The sequence below is a fragment of the Onychomys torridus genome, chromosome 7 (assembly GCF_903995425.1).
Source record: "Onychomys torridus chromosome 7, mOncTor1.1, whole genome shotgun sequence".
In the NCBI taxonomy this organism is placed as follows: Eukaryota; Metazoa; Chordata; class Mammalia; order Rodentia; family Cricetidae; genus Onychomys; species Onychomys torridus.
Genome location: NC_050449.1, coordinates 45,320,872 through 45,337,114, shown reverse-complemented (window position 1 = coordinate 45,337,114; position 16,243 = coordinate 45,320,872). Strand labels below are relative to the sequence as shown.

At 38.4% G+C, this 16,243-nt stretch overlaps 1 protein-coding gene across 2 annotated transcripts in view; it reads right to left on the bottom strand.

Annotated features, from left to right (window-relative positions):
• Arhgap20 (Rho GTPase activating protein 20) overlaps window positions 1-16,243 on the bottom strand; it is an 88,278-nt gene that overhangs the window by 33,702 nt on the left and 38,333 nt on the right. For both annotated transcript variants that reach the window (XM_036192781.1, XM_036192780.1), the window contains exons 3-4: window positions 3,516-3,680; window positions 1,194-1,343 (exon numbers count right to left, since the gene is read on the bottom strand). In XM_036192781.1, coding sequence (XP_036048674.1) covers window positions 1,194-1,343; window positions 3,516-3,680 — 315 coding nt within the window. The remainder of the gene's footprint in view (window positions 1-1,193; window positions 1,344-3,515; window positions 3,681-16,243) is intronic.

Below are 16,243 nucleotides of genomic sequence, written 5' to 3'. Positions count from 1 at the left end.
GTGTTTTTCTGTGGTTTGAAAAGACTAATCAGGCTTGAAGTCTCAACACTTCAAACAAATTGATAGACATTAAGAATGGGACAGTTCTTAGACAAACTCCTAGACATTAATGGGATGGTTCCAAACAGCCAGCTCATGCACTAGGGACAGGTCCTGGTCCCACAGCCTGGGTGCCTCCCAAACAGTTCAAGCTATTCAGTTGTCTCACTTATCCAGAGGGCCTGCTCCAGCTGGGGGCTCCACAGCCTTTGGTTCATAATTCATGTGCTTCCATTCATTTGGCTATTTGTCCCTGTGCTTTTTGTAATCTTGGTCTCAACAATTCACACTCTTACAGTCCCTCCTCTTTCTCCACAATTGGACTCCTGGAGCTCCACCTGGGGCCTGGTTTAGAACCTTGGGCTTACACCGGGACACTTTGCTCAGCCTGGGAGGAGGGGACTGGACCTGCCTGTACTGAATCCACCAGGTTTAAATGAATCCCCAGGGGAGTCTTGGCCCTGGAGGGGAAGGGATGGGGGGAAGGTGGGGGAAGGGGAGGATAGGGGAACCCATGGCTGATGTGTAAAATTAAAACACAAATATAATAAATAAAAAGGAGGAAAAACAAAAACAAAACAAAACAAAACAAAACAAAAAAGAATGGGATGGTTCCTAGATAGTCCACTTTATTCTACTTCCATGATCCTATAATTACTTTTCCTTCCAATTGTTTTCATAGAAGATAAAAACACATACACACAACAACAAAACCCCACCAGCTAACCCAAGGTAAATTTCTCTTCTACTCCCCAGTATGTATCACTAATTCTTATGAATAAGAATCAAGTAGTCTTCATATGGAAAGTCAGCCATTTTAGTATTTTTATCGACAAAGAATTACTCGATACACAACCAGAGCAGAGTATTTTCCTTAAAAATTAGGCACGGAGCCAGGCGGTGGTGGTGCATGCCTGTAATCCCAGCACTTAGGAAGCAGAGCCAGGCGGATCTCTGTGAATTCGAGGCCAGCCTGGTCTACCAAGCAAGTTCCAGGAAAGGCGCAAAGCTACAGAGAGAAACCCTGTCTCAAAAAACAAAACAAAACAACAACAACAAAATGGCACAGAATTGGTAAAAACTGTTTCTCTTTGTCCTAGACCTCGTTGTAGGATCTAACCAAGGTAAACCCAAGGACAAGCCGTGGTTCTTACCTGAAAGTGGCCACAAAGTTCACTGTGGGCCAGCCCAGGACAAAGGACTTCAGAGCGTTCATGTTGCCTTCCCCCACCTCGTCCACACAGCTTGCTGTCCACATGTCAGTTAGCTTTATTTTATTTTTTATCTTAAGGTTGTTGTTATGTCTAGTGAGATAGAAACAAACGGGTACTCTTGTTATTTTGTTTCTTGAGCTTTATGGGAAGTTCTCTATTTGTTAGGAGAGGGCAAAGAATGTCTTGTCCCTATCTCCTGTCCCTGGAACACCAGATTGCAACGCGGATGGTTGTTTAGGCCTCTGAAACACTGGGCAAACTTAGCTCTCATGCCTGCATTAATGGGAGCAGATATCTGTAAACTGACTTTGTATATATGTTGAGTACTACATTTGGATCAAAACTCAAATTTATTTCTGTCATGAAAGTTAATTTATTATCTGTAACTTGCTTACTTTCAAAATTATTTCAATGAATATACATAAAAATATGTTTTTTAAAATGTTAAGTTTTTCAATCTTAGATACTGAAAATGAATCTAGGATCAGAGAAATTTATAATACACTTTCAAATAGAGTGGTTGTTAAGACTGTGGCTTTAGAAGGACAGATTGCCTTAAATTTTGCTTAAGTGTTTTTTCTCCAACCATTTTCTAGTATATTCTTGCAAACACTGAAAAATTATAACCAAAAAAAAAAAAAAAGAACCTAAACTAGAAAAAAAAAAACCTAAACAAAAACAAAACAAAGTGGGGCTAACACAATTAGCATTCAGCTCTAGGGACCTAGAAAGTAAGCTACCCTAAACTGGCTGTGATTGCTTTTTGACAATTCCTTCCTAATCTTCTGTAGACCTTTGATACTGAAATACAATATATTTTGACCTAACTGACAGATTTAATACTCTCGATGGGTCTGAGTCTTAAGTAGTTAGAAGGCATTGAGGACTATGAAGAGAATGCCCAGGGAAATGGATTTCCTACCATTCAGAATCATTTGAGTAATTAAAAGCTGCAATGAAAGCAAAGATACAGCACACGGACAGGTTCCTGCCCCCCCCCCCCCCCCCCCCGCCCCGCCTCTCCAGGCCCCGTGTTCCTCTACTACAGAGGACAGAAAGCTCAGTGAGATTTATACATCAATAAGGACGTTGAAGGAGCTTTGTTTCTACTCTAGCCTTTACTCCAAACCGTTGTTCACAATGAGTAAATATTTAAAAATATAAATCACATTGCTGCATTCCCCGATTGAAACTGAAGATTAAATTGCAAATTTCCTAGTGGTTCCAAGCTTCAGAAGTGTCCCCCAGTATTTTCTGTTTCTTGGTGCATCCTTGCAAAGTCCCCTTCCGCACTGTATCCAGGTCTGTGTGGCCAATAGCACAGATCAGAAATGACAGTGTTATCCCTTTTGAAAGAATTTTCACTATGAAGGAATCAGGTTACCAAAGAGCTGTACTATGGAGAAGACCAAATGAAAAGAAGCCAGAAGCCAGTGAGAAACTGATGTTCTACCTTTCAAATGGGTCCTCTAGGCAAGCCTCATGGTCAGGGGGCTTGAGTCAGAGCCACCCACTTAAACAGTCCTGATTCCCAACTCAAATGCATGAGACATGCTGATAGTTTCAAACTACTGTTTTGGAAAATTTGTTATTTAGCTCATCCTCTCAAAGTCTTTAATGGCTAGTTGCTTTCCATCCTTTAATAATTCTTTACCCTAACTATGTATATAACACACACCCTTATCTTTTACTTCCTACTTCAGCATCTTAGTTTTGTTCCTAGTATTCATCACTATGTGCAACTCTTCATACATACACACAGATACAAGCTGCCACTTCCCATAAGGATGGAGGCTTTAGAGGAGCAGGGATTACACCATCACATTCTTCACCACCCCCTCCTATGTTTACTGAGGTCATGGCACAAATGGGACCCTAAACTAATACTTTAATAAACAACTTCAAAAATTCAAGCACCTCTTTTAATAGTGATAGGGGCTGGAGAATTGTCTTAGTGGTTAAGAGCACTGGTTGCTCTTTGAGAGGACCCAGCTTCAACTCCCAGTACCCACACATTGGCTCACAAGTGTCAATAACCCCAGTTCCAGGGGGTCTGATGTTCTCTTCTGGCTTTCATGGGCACTGCATGCACATGGCAAAACATCCATGTACATACAAACATGAATAAAGGTTTTAAAAAAGACACTAGTCATTTAATACAGGCCAGACATTCTTATAGTAAGCACTGAGTGGAGAATGTGGTCTTTATTAGAGGAATTTCAACTTTATAATGATTACTCGCAGTATATACAAGTTACTTACTTGATTTTGGCTGCAATAAACAGATCATTGAATAGGAAAAGATGCCTCTCCTGCCTCTGCAGGCCTCTTTTAAGTTCCACTGGCCCATCAATCAGCAGAGTCCTACTGGAGCACATGAATGATGACAGAAATGCACACGTGTCAATGCTAGCAGAATGACCGTCTCTGAAACAGACCACATGCAACAAATCAGTCAATCAATGCTCAACAAAAAGACAAAGGTTTCTATAGTCATGAATAACAGTTGTTTATGAAGCATAGAACTCAAAGGTTTTTTTTTTTTTTAATCAAGATTTTTTTCATTCATTTTACATACCAATCAAACATCCCCCTCTTCCCACCCACAAGAAGGGAAGGCCTTCCATGGGGAGACACATCCAGTAGAGGCAAGTCCAAGCCCTTACCCCTGCCTCAAGGCTGCATGAGGTGTCCCATCATAGGTAGTGGGCTCCAAAAAGCCCACTCATGTACCAAAGATGGATTCTGATCCTACTGCCAGAGCGTCCCCAAGCAGATCAAGCTACACAACTATCTCACCATGCAGAGGGCCTAGTCCAGTCCCATGTAGGCTTCACAGCCACTGATCCAACTTTCATGAGTTCTCTCTAGTTTGGTTTGGTTGTCTCTGCATGTTACTCCATCATGATCCTGACGCACTTGCTCATGGAATCCCTCTTCTCTCTCTTTGCCTGGACTCCTGGAGCTCTGCATTATTATTAACCCTCTCCACTATTGCTAGTAGTCCAAGATGGGATCATCCTGGGGGATTCCTGGCAACTTCCCTAGCACTGGGTTTCTCTCTATCCCTATGATATCTCTCTATATCATGGTATCTCTTTCATTGCTTTCCCCTTCCTTCCCTATTCTAGCTCAACCATCCCATTCCCTTATGATCTCATCCCCTATCACCTACCATCCATTGCCCACCCCTTACCCCCAGTTTACTCATGGAGATCTCATCTATTTCCCCTTCCCAGGGTGATCCATTCATCCCTCTTTGGGTCTTCCCTGTTAGTTAGCTTCTCTGGGGTTGTAGATTGCTGCCTGATTATCTTTTGCTTTATCTCTATTATCCACTTATGAGTGGGTACATACCATGTTTGTCCTTCTGAGTCTGGGTTACCTCACTCAGGATGATATTTGTTTTTTTAAAGCAATGGCTCAGTGTCCTCACTGGTTTCACTGCTGATTCTGTACACAGCAGTTTCCTTAGAACTTCATTATGAAAATATCTTAAAATTGAAATAACTTTATAATAAATACATGAACAATATGACCCAGACATTAGCATTAACATTTATCCCATTGGCTCATCATATCCCTTATAGAACTGTCTTTCTATGGATTCACTAATTAGTTTCTTTTTGGAATTTCAGCATTAATTGCTTTGGGGCATGTGTATCATTAACTAGAGCCCACTATTTACTTAGGAGTTGTCTCATAATTAAAACTTATACAATAATGAAATGCACAAGACCAAATCTTCAGTGCATATACACTAAGTCTTGACAAATGCATGCACCTGTGAAATCTCAACTCCTAAAGCAAGATACAGAAAACCATCACTCCAGAAGGCCATCCTTCTCAGTCACCACATGATTGCCATGTGTTGGTCCCTGGGTGCTTTCATTCTTCACTGCTGGTTGAGGCTGAAGCCAAGTTCAATATTTTTACACACTCAATAATGTAAAAATCATCCCACACAAGCAATTTTTAACCACCACTAGCCCTGCCTGCTTCATATACCCAGCATCTGCTGGCCAATAAAGAGTCTTTGGTTATGAGAGCCCAAGTTGCCGCAGAGCTCTCTACCTCTGCCATGTTCCCAGCAGCACCAACGGCATCTGTAGCCCCCAGACACTACCCTCCCCATCCTTTTCCCTGGGAATTCCCTCACCCTCTTCTGGATGGCAGCTCCTTGACATAAGCCAAGCTCATGCGCTGTGAAGACTTCTTCACAACCCTCATATTGCAAAATCAACCACAGATAATACATAAATGGATGGGTGAGGCTGTGCCCTAGTAATGCCGTACAAAAACAAAGTACCCTGTCTGGGCTACAGTTTGCTCTAAGCCCTGGTTTAAACATTTACTTCTAAAGCTTAGACATAAGGAGCAACTTCCACCAACCTGAAACAACTCAGGAGCTATCACTATTTGATCAAGGTTAAGGGTTAATGTAGGTGACTTTTAAAATGGTTTACTTTTTCACAAGACTTTTTTTTTTTTTTTTTTTTTTTCCAGAGCTGAGGACCAAACCCAGGGCCTTGCGCTTGCTAGGCAAGCACTCTACCACTGAGCTAAATCCCCCAACTACCTTTTAAAACAAAGGATTTCCACTCATAACAAAAACTCTTAACTCATAGTTAATATACCATCAAATATGATTTGGTTGAGAAGAACCCACAGAGAAACACTTTTCTGTGTGACTTTAGCAACATGCAGTCTACAGTTTGAATTTTAAAGTTTTCTGTATATGACAAGACAGGCTTCAAGACCTTAGGAGGTAGGGCCTTGATTTTAAAAAATACACGTTGTAGTACATCTGAATAAAAAGAAAATCACTTAGCACTCACATAATTAAAAACAACTTTCATTTAAGGGGACAAAAATGTAACTTTTGTGTTTTTAAAAACTTCAATCTTAATGTTTACTACTTAAAAATGTATTATTAGACAATGAAGAAGTACTTATTTTTATTCTGAGTGCAACAGAGATGTGATTATTTTAGTCTTTTATAGTATAGAAATGGGAGGGGTAAGACCATAGCTCTATTTTTAACTCTTAATATAGCCTGAATAGGATCTACCAGTTATAATTAATAGACCTCTAAAGTGATCTAACAAGTACTGTAAAAGGTCTAAAAATTAACCTGCTGAGATTCATGTACTAATATACCATTTTAAATAGTTTATGGATATATTTCTGAATGGCAAAAAGAATTTTAAGACCTAATTGTTACTAAAACCAGATAACTTCCCTGAAGCCTGACCATAGTAATATTTCCTAATATTTGTGACTTGGGCTTATGATAAAAAAAACAAGGTAACTTTTAGATAAAGTTTTAGAGAGACAGTTGCTTCATATAAATCACACCACAAAGGAGTGACTGGGGAAGTACTTACTCAGGAAGTAAAGGACTTGGGGTGTAAGTGTGAGCTCCTGAGTTTGAATCTCCAGAAGAAGACTGGGTGTGGTTGAACAAATCTGTGATGTCAGTGCTCCCACAGAGAGATGGGGGCAGAGACGGGAGACTCCCCAATGCTGGCTGGCCCAAAGACCCTGGCTCAGGGAAGAAGGACAAACACCTGGGGTTGTCCTCTGACCTCCATACAGTGCTGTCTCCTCTGTTCATTGCCCACCCACATCCCCAACACAAAGTACAATAAAACAGACAAAACTGCAGAACTCTTCTGGGAAATATATATGTTCATAAGTGATAATCAATACACTAAATAGGATCCTCAAGTCCTGGTACACTAGTACAAAATTACTTGTCAGTAGCTACTGAATACAATCTACTTCTCAAAATTTTTCCCTGCCTCACAGCCCATTCCAAATGTCACCTACCACGAAAACTTTCTCTTAGACCAGTCTTTGCTGGTCAGCTCTCATTTGGCTTTTATTCACTTCTCTATGTCTTCAATATTCTCAGTCAACAGTTATTGTGAGTATCATGTAATACACGGAAAAGTGTCAAAGTTTGCTTTGCTGGGTACCTGCTGTGTTCAGTCATGGAAGATGGATCTGGTCCCTGACATCTAGAAGTCAGCAATCTCTTAGGGGAAGGAGCCAACCAGTAAACAATGAGAAGTCAGTGCTGTGAGATACACATGGGGTACTGAGGCCCAGCAAAGCTATGACCTTTACCTGAGAGTAGATGAGTTAGGAAAGTTTCTTGGAGGACCCAAAAGTCTTAAAGGATGTATATGCAGACTGATCAACAAAAGGGTACTCTAAGAAAAGGAAGTGTGTCAATTGAGACCAGGTATTCTAGAAACAGGGAAGTTCAGGAGGGACTGGATACAAGATTGGGAAAAGATATTTTCCCATTTTGTAAGAGTCTTATTTAGACTTTACCCCAAACAACACAGCCTTTTAGGCCATGTTTGTAGTATAAGGAAGAAAATGGAACAGGGCAACTTAGGGAGAGGGAAACCATCAGGAAGCTGTTACAATAAACTTAAGAAATGTTGCACATTCAATAATGAAGAAAGCAAAAGATGGAAAAAACACATTGAGAATAATTAAAAATATACACTATTTAAACTATGATTAGATGTGGGGATAAAATGAAAACAAAATGGACAAGAATATGAGCCTTATTGTCCAGTCTTTATTTGCTCAACCTCTTTCTTTTATGCCTTGCTGGACATTGAACCTAGGGTCTTTCTTGTGCATGCTAGGCAAGTGCTCTACCACTGAACTACACTCTCCTCACTCTTTGTGGATGTGTCTCACTAAATTCCTCACAATGGCCTCGAACTTGCCCTGACTCAACAATCATTTTGTTTGGACCACACGGAGGTATCAGAAACATTAAATTTTGCACACACATTTTGCCCCTTTCCTTCTCTACTACCTATGCAGTTTATAATACCTCTGCCCCAACCAAGTACTTAAATCAGCGATTTTTGCTTAAGTTTTGCTGTTTTTAAACCTCACCCAATTTTGAGTTCTGTTAAAATTATAGAAAAATACACATAAAATTTCCATAATTGTGTATATGTTTGCATGTACAAGGTGTGTAGAGTGTGTACATGGGAGCTAGAAGTCAAACTCAGGCATACCTCAAGAGATATCCACTTGTTGTTGTTGTTTTGAGACAGGGTCTCACTGAGAACTGGGTCACCATACCTGGGAGCCCCACATAACAGTCTGTGTGGCCAATAAGCTCCGGGAATCTCCTATCTATACCTTCCCAATGCTGGGATTATGAGCCTTTTACATTGGTGCTGAGGATCAAACTCAGGTCCTCCTGTCTGTGTGACAAGTGTTTTATTGAGCTCTTTCTGTAGCCCTTGCATTTTGATAATTTAAAAATGTAAGAATCATTAGTATTTACAATGAGCCCAATGTGAAACCATTATCACTATCTAGTTTTTAAATATTTATATCACCCCTACAGGAAAGCCTGTAGGCCTTAAGCATTGACTCACCAGTCCTGCTCCTCCATGGATCTGCCTACTTGCATATATGCTACCATACTGTATATGTTCTTTTCTGTCTCCTTTATTTAGGCCAGCATAACATTTCAAGGTTCATACCGTAGCTTGTCAAAGTGTTTTTTGGTTGTGAGCCTAGCCTTTAATGGTTGAGCCATCTCTTCAGCCCTCAAAGTGTTTTTTATTACTACGTTACACAGTATAGATATACTTTAAAAATCATTTGCTGAGGGACACTTTGGCTGTTTGAAACTTTTAACTATTTTGACTGATGCTGCCATGAAAACGTCCATTTTCAATGCTGAGTATACTGAAGACTAGAAACACTGGCTCATATGGTAATTCTGTATTTAACTTACTGAAGAACACTACTAGACTTCACCACAGTAGCTGTCCCACTGTGTACCCCACCAGTGATGGACAATGGCCCCTCTTTTGCTTCCTCTTACTGTTTTAAGGGCATGCTAATGAAAAAATACATTCTATAGACTAGGGCCTCATAACCACTTCTGCAGTCTATAATGGACCCTTAACTGGACTATATATACTTTCTTGCTGATTCCTTTCTTCAATCTGCATTTAATATTTCTATCAAACTGAAGCTTCTAAATACACAGTGCAAGAGAGCTTAGAATGTAAACTATCTAATAATTAAGCTCAACTTGGTTATAACATGCCAGCTTACAACTCTGTATATTGTTTTCGAGTGGCATCCCTGCTGAGCCATTTAGAATAAATTAGGCTAGATATAATTTGAAACAAAAGAACATAGCCATTGAAATGAGGCTACAAAATCACTAGTGATAGCCATATATATATCATTCAGCAATAAAAACCTGTTTATGGACTATTCGTGATCATTTTGAACATTTCAACAATAAAACAAAACCTGCAAATCTATTCTAAAGCAATTATGTCTTACTGATGGGTAAACAAGCAGGTGATGATGCCTCTCAATACACACCATTGTAATAAAAATCACATTCAAATTACTAAAAAGTTCCTTAACTGATTATACTATGAAGTAGTAGTTTGCTGAATTTATCTCCAAATTAAGTAGACAAAATAATAAATAGAGCATAAATTTGTCCTTAGATTATGAGAACAAAGTCCAGTGATAATGTTAGTATCATGATCAAAATGAACTCAGTCAGGATAAGCGCTTGAAAGGATAGATGGAACAATGGATAAACAGAATAAGCAGAGCCTTTAAGATCATGAAATATACAAATGAACACTCTAATTAGCAAAATACTGATTAGGTAATATCTATGATGTATCACAATCATCAGTATATCTTATATTGAGTACAGTAATATGATACAAATATTCAAAAATGAAGGAACACAAACAGGTAAAATGGAATAGCAAGATGGAAGGAGGAAATGAAGGAAAGATGAACACCAATAAACAGTCACACTAGAGTCAGACTCCCCCCACCACCCCAGATTATTTCCAAAGAATAAAATACATAACTTCTTCACAGCCTTGACACAGAATGCTTCAACAACAGTGACTAGGAAGTTGCCGAGTTCAAGGGACTGATGTTATTAAGAAAGAAGCTTTTGTGGTTGGTGCCTCTAAAGACGTAAATAAACCATAAGTTATACACAGCGACACAACAGAAGAAACATCAATTACAGAACTTCAAGTGAGATGGTAACTTGGTGAAAGGATGATGAAAAGCAGGTAAGCCTCAGTGGAGGACTGGAGAAAAACGCCCAACTGATTCTGTCACTTTTATGTGGCCTGTGGACTATAAAATACTATCTATTCTTATTATGAATTAGGTAAGATTAATTTGAGTCATCTTAGATCAGAGAATGCCAAACACATTCGAACTACTTAAGCATTTCTGTATATACTGATTGCAGTATTATGGGGCCACATGTAAGAAAATTTACTGATTCAATAATGGGCCACCAACATATTGCCTAGATTCTCCGATATTTGAGTGGATTGGTTCAGGTAACAACTATATGATGACACATAGAAAGGAACGAAATAACCATGCTTCGTTCAAAGTCATTCTGCCTGGAACTTATGGATTTCCTAAAGTTAAAAATGCTACCCTAATTTCTTTAATTTTTCTTTCAAGGCAAGCTTGCTATATTGTGTTGCTCAGGCTGATCTTGAACTCCTGGGCTCAACTGATCTTGCCTCAGTCTCCCAAGTTGTTAGGTTTATGGGCATGTGCCTTTATGTCCTGCTAACACATTCTAATTAGAAGATTAAGATGAAGAAATACAAATGACAAAGTCTTTAATGTAGTACACTACTGGTATCTATGATGTCCAGCTCTTTTGTGGCAAAATGTCAAGACTTAGTTAATATGTAAATAAGTTGATTAAATTAGCTGGATGACAGGGAAAGAATGAGGTTGGAAGGAAGCTTTAACTTCTTTTCTGCCTAAATCTCCCACAGCACTTTTCAGAATAAGGAGTGTCTTAGTTAGGGTTTCTCCTGCTGCAATGAAACACTGTGACCAAAAAACAAAAAAACAAAAAACAAACAAACAAACAAACCCAAGTTGAAACGTCTTACAGCTGATCTTATGGAAGCATTTTCTCAACTGAGGTTCCCTCCTTTCAGATAACTTGTTTGTGTGTCAAGATGACATAGTAAGATTAGTCAGCACAAGGAGAAACCACATAATGAAAACTGTTGCCTTCATGGTTTTGCTTTATAGATTTAGTTACCTGACCCAAAATTGTTAAATCAGAAATTCTAGAAACAAGTAGTTCCTGAGTGTAATCTACATGTCATCTTGAGTAGTGTGTTAAAAATGGACTCTGTCCCACCTTGTTTTATCTGTTATGTGAATTATCTTTTCCGCTTGTGTATCCTCACAATGTATTTTTAGTCACTTTGCCTTCATTTTCAGGCTGATGTCACACTATTTCAGTGCAGTGTTCAAGCAACCTTTGTGTAATAGCCTGATGCTATATCACAATACCTATGTCATTTATTGTACCACACAGATACAGTATCATTTCACAATGTCACAAGATGTGTAAAGGCAGCACAAAGGTATTTTGAAAGACTGCATTCACATAGCTTTTATTATAATGTAGCATTGTAATGATTTTATTAACTATTGTGAACATCTTGTCATACCTAATTTATGAATTAATTTTTACCATAAATGTATCTGCTTGGTGTATTGTATGATAGTAGCTTGCAAAAGTAGCAAGAAATCTCTATTCTGGAGATATAGTTGGAGCTTGAGAAGATTTGATGATAAATCAAGAATTTTTGCATCAGCAGCTCGATAGAGGTAGATTTAAGGAATCTGGCTTTTGACATGTTAAATTAGTTATCAAAATGGGTATTTTAAAGCTATAAAAATATATTGGTTCATATAGAAGTGAGGAGAGAAGGAGAAAAAAAAGAGAAGGTTTGAGTATTTGAGCTTTGGGATTTATTAACTTAAAATTCAGAAAGGCAATATTAACAAAGTAATCAGAAGTCAAACCAAGAATGGAGGAGACTAGGGTATCCCTGGCTGATGATAATTTAACTACTAGACCAAGTACTATGGTGGTCTCCAGTGACCTTGAAAAAATAATTCCGATGGGTCTATATGACCCAATTACTCCAATTTATACCATCAAATTTTCATTCACTGATGATTTTACAAGGTCACTGTTTACAATTTTGGTGAAAATATTAAAAAGTTATCAATAAAATTAGAAACATACAACAGAAGTTTCTAAGTCTAGGGGGTGTCCTAATAAAATGTTTTCAGCTATTATTTAATAGAATTATTTACGTTTAAACCCATGCAACTCTAGCAGCCTATACTGATGTGCATATGGACAGTACTAATTGCACTAAATTAGTTACAAAGGAAGTTATAAAAAGGAAGAGGTTGGAGATATCACTCATTGATTGAAAGCATTCATTCCTCTTGCTGGAGACCAGAGATTGGTTCCCAGTAACCATACTGGGAGACTCATAACTGCCCATAATTCTAGCTCCAGTGCATCTGACATCTGTGGGCATTTTACGTCTATGCACATACCCACACACAGACATACACATATATACATACTTTAAAAGAATAAAAAATATTTTTTTAAAGAAAGAAGACATAAAGGTGGGAAGGGGATGTGGGTGGAGTGATCTGGTAGTAGTTGGAGGAATTGAGGAAGGATGTGATCTAAACACATTGGATTCATGTATGAAATTATCCTGGAATAATGAAAAGTTAAAAAATCGTACAATGAAGATTTTCTTTTATCCTATGAGTGCATAGTTGCTTCAACATTTTCAAAAAGTGTAATATACAGTATTAACAAGGACATGAATCACATGGTCATCTCTATAGATGTATAAAGTGTACTTGAAAAAGGTCAACAGTCCTTCATGATAAAAGTGATGAAAAACTAGGAATAAATAGAATAAATCTCAACATAATAAAAGCTAAATGGGAGAAAACTGAGATCATTTTTCTTCACATCTAGAATTAAGTTAAGGATAGCTCCTCATTTGATTCTTATTCAATATATATAGTGCTAGATGTCTTACATAGAACAAAGAGAAAACAGAAAGATATAAAAGGAATACAAATTGCAGATGACATGGTTCTTTTCTTAGGAGACCCAAGGCCTTTACTATAGAAGTTATGGATGGGGTAAATCTTTTCAGTAAAGTTACAGGATACCAAAATTCATATACAATAACAAACCTGCTAAGAGCAAAATTAGTAAAAAAAAAAAAAATAGCCCATTCATAATAAACCTAACCAAGGAGACGAAAGACCTCCACAAGAAAAACTCCAATAAAAAAATGAAAGATGGAAAAACCTTCCATAGTTCAAGGTTAATACTGTGCATATTGGTTACGCTAACAAAAATAATATTAGACTCAGTGCAATGTACATCAAAATTCCAATGACATTTATAGCAGAACTAGAAAAAACAATTATCAAATTTGTGGAAACACAAAAGACTATAGAAATATTATGTGGAAAGAACACAGATATGGGTGCTGGGAACCAAACTTGGGTCTTCTGCAACATTCATAGCACTCTTAACCACTCAGCCAGAATTACCACAGTATTTAACTTCAAAATATAATATAGAGCCATAGTGATAAGGTCAGCATGGCACCGGCACAAAGGCAGCCCAGTGGAAGACATACGCAAAGACATGACATCATAGCATATCCTATAGGCTGGAATTTTAAAGAAGGTAAAGGCCCCTTTATCTTCTCCAAATTTAACATATTTCATTACATCATTACTATTTCACTTCAATGTCACCCAAACAGTAAATAAAACAGTACTCTAAAATGGCCAGCCATTGTTGACTATCATCGATCTGTATTGAAATTCCTATAATTAGACATGAAAGCCATATAACATTAAAACATATAATCCAGATGGTAAGAAAGGGAAGCATCAGAAAGTCATTCTGGACATCTATGTGGTAAAGTGGGAAGACAAAGGGTGAGCAGAGGAAAGCATGAGGTCACACACTTCACAGAGGAATCAGCAATGATTTCAGACCTTAAGTAATGGCTTGTTTTTTATTTTCAATTATGCTTATGGCTGTCTTTGTATGGGTGACAGTGCCCTGGGAAGGGAGGCATCAGACAGATACGTCGGAGCTGTAGTTACAGGCAGTTGTGAGCCACCTAATGTGGGCTCTGGAAACGAAACTCAGCTCCTCTGATCAGCAAGAAGCACTCTTAACCACTCAGCCATTTCTCCAGCCTCCAGATTTCACACTTCTTGAGATTTATGTTTGACAATCAGTCATGAGGAATCATACTAAAATCATCATTCTCAAAACGGTCTTCCTCATGTTTAAATTATCAAAAGTTTAACCACAGGGACCACACAATGTTAAGTAATAGGTGATTTAGTTTCTATTATACTCAATTTAAAAAAAATGTTAATAATAAGAGAATAGTAGAATTCTGTAATGATGACTGATACATATTAAAGTGTGAAAAGCTAGGTTATAAACTTGTGAAAAGCACAGGTTCAAAGCTAGACAAAATAAAAATTGACAGTTCAACTGGTAATTTTTCAAAGCAATTCATTACAGAGACGACAGCATTCCCCAGCACAGCAGAAAAGCACACATTGCATCTATGTTGGCAGAAATGAACAAACACACTTGTGGGTCTTATTTATTTCCAGGCTCTGAAAATGTTAATAGAATGCCATCAGATGCTTTCTCTGACTGTGTAGCTCACAATGCTAAAGCAGTGCCCCCCAATACACAGACACACAGAATGGGGGGTAGATATTAAAACCTAGGATCATATATAAAAGAAAACATGTGGTCTTTGAGTTAGGTTTAGTTTGATTAATTAATGATTTCCAGCTGCACCCATTTTCCTGCTGTCGTCATGATTTCAATTTTCAACTGAATAAAATTCCACTGTGCAGCACACGAGCAGCACATCTTCCCAATTCGTGCCTCTGCTGAATGGACCTCTGGCCTGGTTCCATTCTTAGCTGTTGCCAAGAGCATAGCAACAAACATGGATGTGCAAGTATCTTTTTGGTAGGGCTTTGGGTATACATACACAAGCAGTAGAGATGGACTGCATGGTGTGGTGGTTTGAGTGAGAACACCAGCTCCCCATAAGCTCATGTTTGAAGACTTCTCAGAAGACTCTCACCAGCCACCCCTCCCACTCCTTCCCTCTCTACCCCTCCCTCCCTCGCTCCCTCTCTCTGCCTCATAGTTGTGTCTTAAAATATGACCTCTCTGCTATTGCTCCAGCATCACACCTGCCTGCTGCCATGTTCCCTACAGTGACGGGCATGGACCCGAACCCTCTAAAATCGTAAGCCCCAAATAAACTCCTTTCTTTCAATAAGTTGCTTTGGCCATAGTGTCAGAGCATAACAACAGAAAAGTAACTAAGATTCTATAGTCATTATAATTTTTAGTTTTTGTTTTGTTTTGTTTTAGAAGCTCATGTTTATTTTCCATAGTGGCTGAATCAGTTCAAATTTCCACCAGAAGTGAATTAGGTATTCCCTGGAAATAAAATTTAATTGTAGTCTATCAGTCAATGATTAGATGTGAAATCTGGACTGAATAGGATTGGGAAAACTATATATGTGCAGTATAACTGGGTTAGTTATTTTTGGATTGGAACATTACTGTAGGCTCCATGAAGCCATGAGGGGTTTGTGTTTGTGTTTTGTTTTTGTCTATATTCACAATGTTCCCAGAAGTATCAGCTCATAGGAAACACACACACACACACACACACACACACACACACACACACACACACAGAGTAAATGTTTGCCAGATAAATTACAATGATGAATGTTTGTGTTCTTATAGTCTCATAAAACACACTCCCCCGCCCCGTGTGTGTGTGTGTGTGTGTGTGTGTGTGTGTGTGTGTGTGTGTGATCCTTGTCTCCTATGAAGCAGGCAGATATCATCAAAGATAGTGGCCATGGAAGATGCATTTCTGAGAATAGGTGAGAGTTCTTATCTCTGACATCTATTCTGTTGGTGTCTTGTACAAATAGATCTCTTTGGGACTGGCAACCGTGACTGATAAAAGAGATGTTCCCCAATT